Source organism: Thalassophryne amazonica, chromosome 12, assembly GCF_902500255.1.
Source record: "Thalassophryne amazonica chromosome 12, fThaAma1.1, whole genome shotgun sequence".
In the NCBI taxonomy this organism is placed as follows: domain Eukaryota; kingdom Metazoa; phylum Chordata; class Actinopteri; order Batrachoidiformes; family Batrachoididae; genus Thalassophryne; species Thalassophryne amazonica.
The window spans coordinates 29,690,782-29,704,568 of record NC_047114.1 but is presented as its reverse complement, the minus strand read 5'-3'; the positions used below and the strand labels follow the sequence as shown (position 1 = coordinate 29,704,568).

The 13,787-nt window shown below is 41.5% G+C and overlaps 1 protein-coding gene across 1 annotated transcript in view; it reads left to right on the top strand.

Annotated features, from left to right (window-relative positions):
• The window catches only part of rpap2 (RNA polymerase II associated protein 2), a 54,322-nt gene that overhangs the window by 22,123 nt on the left and 18,412 nt on the right, over positions 1–13,787 (top strand). Inside the window, exons 8-10 of the mRNA XM_034182998.1 lie at positions 2,602–3,715; positions 5,410–5,516; positions 8,972–9,052. Coding sequence (XP_034038889.1) covers positions 2,602–3,715; positions 5,410–5,516; positions 8,972–9,052 — 1,302 coding nt within the window. The remainder of the gene's footprint in view (positions 1–2,601; positions 3,716–5,409; positions 5,517–8,971; positions 9,053–13,787) is intronic.

The following is a 13,787-nucleotide window of genomic DNA, read 5'->3' as shown; positions in this document are numbered from 1 at the left end:
GTATGGGCAACTTATACATCTGTGATGGCACCATCAATGCTGAAAGGTACATCCAGGTTTTGGAGCAACACATGCTGCCATCCAAGCAACGTCATTTTCAGGGACATCCCTACTTATTTCAGCAAGGCAATGCCAAGCCACTAGACTGGCCTGCTTGCAGTCCAGACCTGTCGCCCATTGAAAATGTGTGGCACATTATGAAGCGCAAAATACAGCAACGGAGACCCCGGACTGTTGAACAACTGAAGTCGTACATCAAGCAAGAATGGGAAAGAAATCCACCTACAAAGCTTCAACAGTTAGTGTCCTCAGTTCCCAAACACTTATTGAGTGTTGTTAGAAGGAAAGGTGATGTAACACAATGGTAAACATACCACTGTCCCAGCTTTTTTGAAACGTGTTGCAGGCATTCATTTCAAAATGAGCAAATATTTGCACAAAAACAATAAACTTTTTTCAGTTTGAACATTAAATATCTTGTCATTGTGGTGTATTCAGTTGAATATAGGTTGAAGAGGATTTACAAATCACTGTATTCTGTTTTTATTTACATTTTACACAACGTCCCAACTTCATTGGAATTGGGGTTGTAACACTGTCAGGTCTGGGAACATGCACTGGTGTTATGCATCGCCGTATACACTGTACCCGCCTTGTGGCCATTGCATACAAGTAATGTACAGGCCTATTGGCTGTACAGATCTTGCTTTTTTATTTTTTAATTGTCTGAGCCGAGTGCCTCCGCCTCTCAGAACATCTATAACTCAGTCTCCACTTGATGCGGCTGCAACTGTGGACGCCTGTGTCGGTTTAATTTGGAGTATTTTATTACAAACACCTGGAATAATACAACTTGTTGTGTGGTGAAACGTCCTAATGGATAATCTAAGGCCCCCTCTGCTGCAGTAGCCATGCTGATTGAAACTCTTGTGGTAGTTACTGTTGTATGATAATGGTAGCCTGATCCATTAAGCGCCATTAATGCATGATTACTGAGAAAATAAGCAGCTCATAACTTTTAATGCCCACACCAAAGTGATACATTTATGTAAACCCTGTGATGTTGCACAGGATTGCGAGATTGACGGCTACAAACCGCAGGGTGCCAGATTGATTTTGAGATGCCAGGCCTGAAGCTGGTGCCACACACTGCAGTCTGCATTTGGAATGGACGTTGTTGTGGAAACAGGCCCACTGACGGCATGAGGAATGCTGGATGACCCCTGCCTGTGGTGCAAACACCTGTGTGGATTTCTCATCAAATGAATTGTCTTTTCTTTTGTTATGTTGTGTTGTTTGGTTTTCTGTTTCTTCAGCTTTGTACAACTTTGCAAATACCTCATAATTGGTAGAATGGCCTAAGCAGTGGGTCACCCTTTTGAGTCTGGTCTGCTTGAGGTTTCTTCCTCAATATCATCAGACGGAGTTTTTCTTTATCACCATCGCCTGTGTCTTTGCTCTGGTTTGGTCTTGAAGATAGGGGTGCCTTCAGGCTTCCTTAATTACACACTGAGCCACCGAAGCTCCACCCCTTTATGCATTAATGAGATCACCTTGAATCAATAATGCTGCTGTTGTGAACATGGCAAAGCTCAGATGTGGGCTTCGTATTGGCTGTTCAGGGTCTCTACAGAAACCCAAAGGGTAATGTCACTCAGGGTTTGTTTAGTATATGTGCAGTCTAACCTTTGCTGTAAACATTATGCTGGGGAACATGACAGACCAACTCAAAAGGAATGTGGGACCTAAATTGTGTGACCCCGATGTAGACCGATGTTTTCACTCTTCCTAACCAGTACTCATCATTCATTCTGTGGCACACATCAGACCTTTGCACAGCCTAGATCACACAACATATGCATGCACATTTGTCTAGTTGCAGCTTATATCACGGTAGACTTGGAAAAACGTCTGTGGGAGTCTTGGTAGCTTTCCGCAGAATTATACTTGATGTATGGTTACTCTTTTTGAGGATGACCTGCCCTCATGTGATTTAACAAACTGTCTTTTTCAGTATTGTCATGATTGATGTAACTCTACAACCCCTGGCAAAAAGTATGGAATCACCGGCCTCGGAGGATGTTCATTCAGTTGTTTAATTTTGTAGAAAAAAAGCAGATCACAGACATGACACAAAACTAAAGTCATTTCAAATGGCAACTTTCTGGCTTTAAGAAACACTATAAGAAATCAGGGAAAAAAAATTGTGGCAGTCAGTAACGGTTACTTTTTTAGACACAATTTTTTTCCTGATTTCTTATAGTGTTTCTTAAAGCCAGAAAGTTGCCATTTGAAATGACTTTAGTTTTGTGTCATGTCTGTGATCTGTTTTTTTTCCTACAAAATTAAACAACTGAATGAACATCCTCCGAGGCCGGTGATTCCATAATTTTTGCCAGGGGTTGTATTCGAAGCAGCACTGAGTGACTTTGAAATGCGATACCCATGCTCTGACTGAAACCAAGTGGCTTTTGTTGTATTTTATTAAACTGTGTGTATATGATGTGTATGTGTTATAACAACACAGTTTTTATGATTTTGCAACTGTGAGTGAAATAAAGCGTTAATAATGAATTAATTAAGTGTAATCTGTGTGTTCAGTGGTAGCGCTGGAGAGGAGGTCAACCTGTCAGAGCGTCCTCTTCAGGAAAAGGATGTTGAAAACCCTCTGACTGACCCTGAGGAGTCTCATGGCTCTCTGAAACATACGGACCACTTCAGCCAGGATGACAGCAGCGATGCTGAACAGGAGCAGGAATTTGTTTCCAGTGTGGTCCCTCAGAAACGAGGACCCAGAGTCCACTGGGGCAACTTGCCTAAAAGAATGCACGAAGGACAGAAAGAAGCTCAAGGACAGACTGAAAAACAAAGTGAACTGACCCAAGGGCAAGATGAAGACATGATCCTGCTTAGTCAAAGCCAGAATGAAGAGGCAGAGGGAAACGGGAGGAGTGAAAAACCTGAATGTAAAGCAGAGCTTTGCAGTGATGCTGGAACATCCAAAGAAGCAGTGCTAGAGGACAGAGGTTCGCTTGATGAAGCCAGTGTAGAGCAGAGTGTAGCCAAGATGAGTCTGTGTAGTTCAGCTGAGACAGTCCCTCAGACTTCTCCGCTTGTTATTGACTCAAAACCCAAACAGGCAGAACACACAACCTCACCGCCTCCGTTTTCAAGCTCCAACCCCACAAAAGGCAACAGGCCTCCGTCAGATTTCCCTACTTTAAGTCTTCCCAGCACCCCTCTGGACAGTTGTAATATGAACTCATCTAGTGAGCCAGGCCTGAACATCACTGAAGTGGGTATGAGCAAGAAAGGGGCAGCTGGGCTATGTGATCTACTCAAGCATCATGTGGCTGGAGCAAAGCTCTCTTCTGTCCGTGAGAAACTGCTTGAAGACCTAACAAGAACGTTGAAGGAATGGAGGACTGATGAGACTCTCATGTTTCTGTATGGCTCTAATCATGCACCTAACTCTTCCTTTACTGATGCAAAAGATGAGGATGAGCTGGACGAAGATGACTTGGAGGATGAGCTGAGTGATGGAGCAGACGCTGTTGCAGGAAGTCCTTCCATGCAGAGGAGGTCATCACCTGCTGCTGGAGACTACAAGGTGTTGCATAAGGAGATTGAGATCCAAAAGATGAAGGTCTGGCAGTTCTACAAGGGGATCTGGATCCTGCGTGAGGAGGCAGGCGAGGTGGTTGCACAGTCAGAGGTGAGTGAGATTAGATGAGATCAGACGAAAATGGGCAAATTATTAAAGTATGTATAGTAGTTGATCATGTGATGCAGTGGAGACATGCACATCCAAAACACGTAAAAAGGCATGCAGGACCAAAAAAAATATACTAAACATAGAAACCAAATGGTCTGCACAGCCATGGCTGTGCAGATCATTTGGTTTCTATGTTTAGTAGTTGATCATGGCCACATGGGGGAATTATAGTTCATTAATGTAAAAATGTGTCAACGATGAACAACATAAATTATTGTATGCTGATGATGTGCACTTATACTTAGTAGAACCTGCAACACCAATTCCACACTTAAAGGATATTGTCTCTACATCTGGGTACTTTTTAGGTTACTGAGGAAATCTGGATAAATAGTGGCTATGGATATAGGTATTGGAATTCCATAAAAAAAAATCAAGTGGGTTCATATGGTGAGAAGATGGTATCAAATGCTCCTATTGCTAGATCAACTACAGCATATGAAGCGAGTTACAGAAGTATAATCGAGAGTATTGTTTAGGATTTGGACCAGTGGTCCACACTTCACCTGGGTCTCTGTTGGGACCTATCAAAAGGATACGCATGAATGTGTTGCCCAAACTCCTGCATCCTTTTCAGATGCTCCCTGTTATTCCTACATCAATATTTGATAAACTGGACAGGCTCATTGCAAAATTTATATGGCATGGAAGATGCCCAAGAATCAGACTAAAAACACTGCAGCTTTCTCTGCCCCAGGGAGAACTTCAACCTCCAAACTTGATGTACTATTTCTGGGCTGCACAGTTAAAACCTCGCTATATCTCAGTATAGGAAAAGGCCTCCAGATCCTACTTTTCATTGACACTTTTCTGAGGGAAGTTCAAATGGGTGAATGGACATGGGTTTCATAAAAAATCTGGAGGAAAAAATAATTATCGAGATTATAGAACAATCTGTACTAACCCATATCAGACATTAAATATTTTGTTCCCTAACATATAGATGCAGATTTAAAAAAAGAATGAACTGAACATGAACTTACAAAATCATATCAACTTTGTAAAGATGGCAGCCTAAAGTCTTTGGAACATATATGAGAGGAATTTATGCCTAAAATATGGACTTCTTCTAATATTTACAATGAAGGAATTTTCTAATAATAAAACAGGGCAGGGTTAAAAGTCTTGGACATTGGTCCAAGTTGAAGAGTATGTGATTAAAATGAATAGAGGAAACAGGTGGGAATGTTATAAATCATCTCTAGCCATATCTCTGAATGACACACTACAGATTTAAAAAAAAAAACAAAATAAGAAGGAATATGTAGTGAAGCACATGCAGTAACCAATTCAAACACTTAGAGGAAATTCAAATGGAAGCTAATAAAGCAATTCTTTCAAACACCAGAAATACTCACAAAAATGGGTCCAACATTTTAAAATACATGTTGGATGTTAATTATCAATACTTTTCACATTGGTTTCTGTTTTTGTTGCATTTTCATTTTTTCTTTTAACTATACCAATAATGATGATATGTGAACAAGTGTATAACAAGCAGTCAAATTGCAAATACTCATGTGCAAGTTATAGAAATTTAAATTTAAAAAACTACGCTAGAAAAAGATCAAATGTATGATTCCTTGTTGGTACTTATGTCTGCATAGACTGAGGTTTGCTTATGTCCCCACCAGATGGCAGCCAAGGACCAGGCCACAGAGGATCCAGTTCTGCCCCTCATTGACTCTCAAGCTCAGCACCTCATCCAAAAACGGATCACAGTGGAGAAGCTCACCAGATGGTGTGTTTGTTTGTATCAGCATGCGTATATGTTTTTGTGTAATTATGGAGAAACCTAGTCACGTCTGGGAACATGTTCTTGTACCACACTTCGCACCATCCTCAACACAAGAGGACCACATTGTATCCAGGGTGGGAATCACTCAAGCAGACAAGCAATCTACTCCCACCTCCCAAAAGTCTGAACACTACTAGTAAACTTATCTTGACAAAATGGTTGTGGCTTTGGGTATAGTAGATGGAGTAGATTGTCACATCCAAATGGGATAACACCACACCAATTGTCACCCTCTTGGTACTGGAACTGTGCGAATGTTTTAAAAATACTGGCTGGAGAGCTAATCTGGTCACCAATAGAATCCATAAAATTTTAGAGACAAATCTGGTAAAGGGACAGAGGGTGTGGTCACTGACATGTTACAGATGGACATGAACACAGTACTTTCACTGTGTCAGAGTGCTTTCTGTCTCCCTCCACTCACAGCCACCACCTCCATAAATCAGCCATTGGCTGATTTATGCATCTGTCCATATGATTTTAAAATACTTTAAAATAATTCTTTATCTTAAATTAATAAGGGTGTTTTTGGATGGTTCAACATGTGCCCCTTCAGTTATTAATGCATTCATGTATCTACAACAGTTTAATATGGCAGCTTTCCATTTGATTTTAATACTGCATATTACAAACTCGAGGACATCCTGAAAATATGTGGGATCCCCAAGAAGTTACATTGGGCCTCATGTATCATTGTTGCGCACTAGTGACGTAAATTTACGGCGTAAACTTGAAATACAGCAAAGTCGCCGTGACATGTATCAAGCAGTGCGCACCTGCCCATTTCTGGCGTACGCCTGACGTGATCTTGATAAATGCGGCGGGTGGAAACGATCGTAATTATAATAAACACACCCATAAATATTCAGACTCCGCTTCAGACACACCCTCATTTTACGACATGGAAGCCAGGAAGACGGCAATGAAAAAGAACGTCACCAATCACGACGCGTGCCAATAGAGCGTCAAAAGCGGCCGTCGTATCAATTGTTTTATAGTATATAATCAGTAAAGTGTTACAGTGGTCCCTCATTAATCGCTGGAGTTATGTTCTAAAAAATAGCCTGAAATACGCGAAACTGCGATGTTAGGCAGCGTTATTTTTTACAATTATTATAGACGTTTCAAAGCTGTAAAACCCCTCACTACACAGTTTATACACTTTCTCAATCAGGCATGAACATTTTCTCACTTTTCTCTCGTGTGTAAACACTCTCAAAGTTCAAACCTTAGTAGGAAAATAATACCAAACTGTTTCAGGCCCAAACATTTGTTTGAGAAATAAAAATAGAACGTTTTCCTATAAATAATTATGATGGCATTTAGAACTAACAAATTAATTTTAATGATCAACGAACGAGGTTGGACACATAAGAAATTATTAATAATGACTCACCAGTATTTCACAGATCGGGCCTCTGCGTCCTGACGCTGCACCTTTTCCCACTCATATCTCGCTGCAGCAGGTGTTTGTTTCCGAGTGACAAACACAGTTATGAGTAGTTGTTGGCGCTCGTTTTTCTTCTGGGCGACAAGATTCTTATAAACAGATACGCAGAACACAGAACACTGTAAAAAAAAAAAAAAAAGGCATGCAAAATTGGACTAAATACTCCGCGAGACTCCGAGGCCACGACAGGTGAACGGCATTATAGTGAGGGACCACTGTATTCTCTTTTCACTTGTCAATAATTCTTGACGTGGATATTTGCTCGCTCAATTAATAAGACACGCCTAATCTGTCAGATTTCTTTATTTTTTAAATGTATTTCTGTATTTATTTTATTGTGACAACCGAATGGAGACGACAGAACCTGGTTGCAGTACGGGCGAATTAAGGGAATGACGAAACTACAGTTGTTATTATCAATTTCATTGTCTGAAACGATCACAACACATAAAGTTAAGCGCAGCGCTGCTCTGGCTCCAGGCTCGAAGTCTGGAGAAAAGGGCGTGCAGCGCTGTCTTTGCAGTCAGCGCTGTAGCCACGGATCATGCTCCATAACAATCCCGCAAAGCGGGATTTGTATTGATTATTATGTAGTATAATCAGGAAAGTGTTATTTATGTAACATATGCATTGATTTGTATAATGGCACTGTTTATCATGTTGATCATCTTCATTTTTATGTGGATTCCAGTGCTGGTTCATTTTGGTGTATAATTTACGCCACCTCTCGACCTGGTGTATATTTTCAGCGCAGCGTACGCCAATGACCACATTGATAAATGCCAAGTAGCGCAGCCGTTTTGGCGTACACCCCTGTTTTGAAACACAAGGTTCGGTCAGATCGCACACAGAAATGATCACACAGACTGCATTTTGCTAGAATAAAAAGGCGTATATTTATTCCCCACAAAAGCAGTTACATCAAACACAAGTGGTTGCAGCGCATTTTTCTCTTACCGTGACGCCTTTTAAGGTGGAGAGCCAACACCTTCAGCAGAGTGCGCCTGTCAACCGGCTGGGCGTTCGTACGTTAACCCGCAGCAGACTCTGTTGAAGCATGGTTCTACTCCCTCTTTTCTAGTGTGTCCGCGAAGGGAGGGTGAGTGGCCAACTCAACCTCCCTGGCGCACATAATTTCTTTAATCAACAGGCATCTGAAAGTTATTTCAAAGATATAATAAAAGCAGTTCTTCACTCCCAGTTCAGAATGATCCCAGCATGCTTCACTCCCAGTCGTTAGTGGCTACGAAAACAAAGTCGTGCTATCAGTGTAATAATAACAAGTACATCCAGCTCTTCGCTCCCAGTTCAGACTGACCCCAGAGTGCTAAAACAAAATTAAACAACAAATACATTCTCAGGGTTACGTTAAGACAGGTGCAAAACAGCACAATAACATTTTTATTATACAACCCCATATACGCTAAAATATCGCCGTACGCAACGTTAATACATGAGGCCCATTATGATGGTGCGTCCATTTCGATATTTTAGCCATGTGGCGTATTTCTCTGTCCATGATCCAGCACACAGGTGCCTGAGTGTTGAAGACCCCAGTGGCTGGAGAAGGCCAAGGGGACGCCCACGCTTCATCTGGCTGTGGGAGGTAGATGATCATTTTAGAGATGTGGGGATGGACCAGTTGTCTGTCTGGTTGCCATCTAGCTGTCATGGATGCGACAAAGTGCAGTTCAAGGCACATGCTCCCAGACCTTGACTTGCAAGCTAAGTTTTATGACTTGAATGTAGAATTTGACATCTGTGATGTAGTGAATGTACAAGTACAGTTTTCACACTTAAAATAAATTTTATATAGTATATATTTTATAACGCAATTTTTTTAACGCAGCACAAAATTATGCTAAAATAGATGGTTTCAGTACTGTGACCATGTTTGTATCAGTGTCGTTTGTAGATTAACTGAGATTTTTTCTTCTGCGGTGTGCAGTCTGAGAAACATTGTGGGTCCTCTGCGTCTCACCATGAACGATATTTCCACCAACCTGAACAACCTGATCAGGACCTTCAGGTCAGTACATTGCACACATTACAAAAATGTTATGTCAAAGCAGGTTGCTCAGGAGCTGGCCTGCAAATATGCAGGCCTGGGTTTGAATCCTGCTGACGCTGCCTGTCTGTGTCCTTGGATAAGTCATTTAATCTACATGGTCTCAGCTCCTACAGCTGTAAAGGGGTACTGGCTTCAGCTGGCGAAGTAACTTGTGTCAAACTGGACTCCAGGGGAAGGAGAGAGAGAGATTTTCCATCTCATGCAGATGCTTAAAGTGCATTAAAATGGTGCCACACACACACTATGTAACATTATTCTTGACATCATTGGGCCTCATTATAATAGTTTGGGAAAAGACCCCAATGCAGAGAACCACAACAGAAAGTAGGTATGAACCTGTTTACTTTCTACAAAAATATTGCACAGGCAACAGGCTTGGTCAAAAACAGGCAGAGGTTAGACACATGGGTGATCAGTCCAAGCAGAAAAGGGTTATTTAAAAATGAGCAATAGGTCAATGCACAGAAAGTTCTCATACCAAGTAACAAATTCAAGATGACAGGCAAAAATCAGGAGCATGGGACAGCAGCAAAACTCTAACAAATCAAAATCAAAACAAATCAATTTTATTTATATAGCGCCAAATCACAACAAACAGCTGCCCCAAGGCGCTTTATATTGTAAGGCAAGGCCATACAATAATTACGGAAAAACCCCAACGGTCAAAACGACCCCCTGTGAGCAAGCACTTGGCCACAGTGGGAAGGAAAAACTCCCTTTTAACAGGAAGAAACCTCCAGCAGAACCGGGCTCAGGGAGGGGAGGTCTTCTGCTGGGAATGGTTGGGGCAGAGGGAGAGAACCAGGAAAAAGACATGCTGTGGAAGAGAGCAGAGATCAATCACTAATGATTAAATGCAGAGTGGTGCATACAGAGCAAAAAGAGAAAGAAACACTCAGTGCATCATGGGAACCCCCCAGCAGTCTAAGTCTATAGCAGCATAACTAAGGGATGGTTCAGGGTCACCTGATCCAGCCCTAACTATAAGCTTTAGCAAAAAGGAAGGTTTTAAGCCTAATCTTAAAAGTAGAGAGGGTGTCTGTCTCCCTGATCTGAATTGGGAGCTGGTTCCAGAGGAGAGGAGCCTGAAAGCTGAAGGCTCTGCCTCCCATTCTACTCTTACAAACCCTAGGAACTACAAGTAAGCCTGCAGTCTGAGAGCGAAGCGCTCTATTGGGGTGATATGGTACTATGAGGTCCCTAAGATAAGATGGGACCTGATTATTCAAAACCTTATAAGTAAGAAGAAGAATTTTAAATTCTATTCTAGAATTAACAGGAAGCCAATGAAGAGAGGCCAATATGGGTGAAATATGCTCTCTCCTTCTAGTCCCCGTCAGTACTCTAGCTGCAGCATTTTGAATTAACTGAAGGCTTTTCAGGGAACTTTTAGGACAACCTGATAATAATGAATTACAATAGTCCAGCCTAGAGGAAATAAATGCATGAATTAGTTTTTCAGCATCACTCTGAGACAAGACCTTTCTAATTTTAGAGATTTTGCGCAAATGCAAAAAAGCAGTCCTACATATTTGTTTAATATGCACATTGAATGACATATCCTGATCAAAAATGACTCCAAGATTTCTCACAGTATTACTAGAGGTCAGGGTAATGCCATCCAGAGTAAGGATCTGGTTAGACACCATGTTTCTAAGACTTGTGGGGCCAAGTACAATAACTTCAGTTTTATCTGAGTTTAAAAGCAGGAAATTAGAGGTCATCCATGTCTTTGTCTGTAAGACAATCCTGCAGTTTAGCTAATTGGTGTGTGTCCTCTGGCTTCATGGATAGATAAAGCTGGGTATCATCTGCGTAACAATGAAAATTTAAGCAATGCTGTCTAATAATACTGCCTAAGGGAAACATGTATAAAGTGAATAAAATTGGTCCTAGCACAGAACCCTGTGGAACTCCATAATTAACCTTAGTCTGTGAAGAAGATTCCCCATTTACATGAACAAATTGTAATCTATTAGATAAATATGATTCAAACCACTGCAGCGCAGTGCCTTTAATACCTATGGCATGCTCTAATCTCTGTAATAAAATTTTATGGTCAACAGTTCTGTACTATGATGGATTCTAAAACCTGACTGAAATTCTTTAAATAGACCATTCCTTTGCAGATGATCAGTTAGCTGTTTTACAACTACCCTTTCAAGAATTTTTGAGAGAAAAGGAAGGTTGGAGATTGGCCTATAATTAGCTAAGATAGCTGGGTCAAGTGATGGCTTTTTAAGTAATGGTTTAATTACTGCCACCTTAAAAGCCTGTGGTACATAGCCAACTAATAAAGATAGATTGATCATATTTAAGATCGAAGCATTAATTAATGGTAGGGCTTCCTTGAGCATCCTGGTAGGAATGGGGTCTAATAGACATGTTGATGGTTTGGAGGAAGTAACTAATGAAAATAACTCAGACAGAACAATCGGAGAGAAAGAGTCTAACCAAATACCGGCATCACTGAAAGCAGCCAAAGATAACGATATGTCTTTGGGATGGTTATGAGTAATTTTTTCTCTAATAGTTAGAATTTTATTAGCAAAGAAAGTCATGAAGTCATTACTAGTTAAAGTTAAAGGAATACTCGGCTCAATAGAGCTCTGACTCTTTGTCAGCCTGGCTACAGTACTGAAAAGAAACCTGGGGTTGTTCTTATTTTCTTCAATTATTGATGAGTAGTAAGATGTCCTAGCTTTACGGAGGGCTTTTTTATAGAGCAACAGACTCTTTTTCCAGGCTAAGTGAAGATCTTCTAAATTAGTGAGACGCCATTTCCTCTCCAACTTACGGGTTATCTGCTTTAAGCTGCGAGTTTGTGAGTTATACCACGGAGTCAGGCACTTCTGATTTAAGGCTCTCTTTTTCAGAGGAGCTACAGCATCCAAAGTTGTCTTCAATGAGGATGTAAAACTATTGACGAGATACTCTATCTCACTCACAGAGTTTAGGTGGCTACTCTGCACTGTGTTGGTATATGGCATTAGAGAACATAAAGAAGGAATCATATCCTTAAACCTAGTTACAAAGTCTTCTATTTCCATACCATAAGTCAGAACAAGATCTAAGATATGATTAAAGTGGTGGGTGGACTCATTTACATTTTGAGCAAAGCCAATTGAGTCTAATAATAGATTAAATGCAGTGTTGAGGCTGTCTTCTCAGCATCTGTGTGGATGTTAAAATCGCCCACTATAATTATCTTATCTGAGCTAAGCACTAAGTCAGACAAAAGGTCTGAAAAATCACAGAGAAACTCACAGTAACGACCAGGTGGACGATAGATAATAACAAATAAAATTGTTTTTTTGGACTTCCAATTTGGATGGACAAGACTAAGAGTCAAGCTTTCAAATGAATTAAAGCTCTGTCTGGGTTTTGAATTAATTAATAAGCTGGAATGGAAGATTGCTGCTAATCCTCCGCCTCGGCCCGTGCTACGAGCATTCTGGCAGTTAGTGTGACTCGGGGGATGTTGACTCATTTAAACTAACATATTCATCCTGCTGTAACCACGTTTCTGTAAGGCAGAATAAATCAATATGTTGATCAATTATTATATCATTTACCAACAGGGACTTAGAAGAGAGAGACCTAATGTTTAATAGACCACATTTAACTGTTTTAGTCTGTGGTGCAGTTGAAGGTGCTATATTATTTTTTCTTTTTGAATTTTTATGCTTAAATAGATTTTTGCTGGTTATTGGTGGTCTGGGAGCAGGCACCGTCTCTACAGGGATGGGGTAATGAGGGGATGGCAGGGGGGAGAGAAGCTGCAGAGAGGTGTGTAAGACTACAACTCTGCTTCCTGGTCCCAACCCTGGATAGTCACGGTTTGGAGGATTTAAGAAAATTGGCCAGATTTCTAGAAATGAGAGCTGCTCCATCCAAAGTGGGATGGATGCCGTCTCTCCTAACAAGACCAGGTTTTCCCCAGAAGCTTTGCCAATTATCTATGAAGCCCACCTCATTTTTTGGACACCAGCAATTCAGGGCCAGCAATTCAGGGAGAACATGCGGCTAAACATGTCACTCCCGGTCCGATTGGGGAGGGGCCCAGAGAAAACTACAGAGTCCGACATTGGTTTGGCAAAGTTACACACCGATTCAATGTTAATTTTAGTGACCTCCGATTGGCGTAACCGGGTGTCATTACTGCCGACGTGAATTACAATCTTACCAAATTTACGCTTAGCCTTAGCCAGCAGTTTCAAATTTCCTTCAGTGTCGCCTGCTCTGGCCCCCGGAAGACAATTGACTATGGTTGCTGGTGTCGCTAACTTCACATTTCTCAAAACAGAGTCGCCAATAACCAGAGTTTTATCCTCGGCGGATGTGTCGCCGAGTGGGGAAAAACGGTTAGAAATGTGAACGGGTTGGCGGTGTACACGGGGCTTCTGTTTAGGGCTATGCTTCCTCCTCACAGTCACCCAGTCGGCCTGCTTTCCCGGCTGCTCGAGATCTGCTGGAAGGGAACTAACGGCGGCTAGGCTACCTTGGTCCGCACCGACTACAGGGGCCTGGCTAGCTGTAGAATTTTCCACGGTGCAGAGCCGAGTCTCCAATTCGCCCAGCCTGGCCTCCAAAGCTACGAATAAGCTACACTTATTACAAGTACCATTACTGCTAAAGGAGGCCGAGGAATAACTAAACATTTCACACCCAGAGCAGAAAAGTGCGGGAGAGA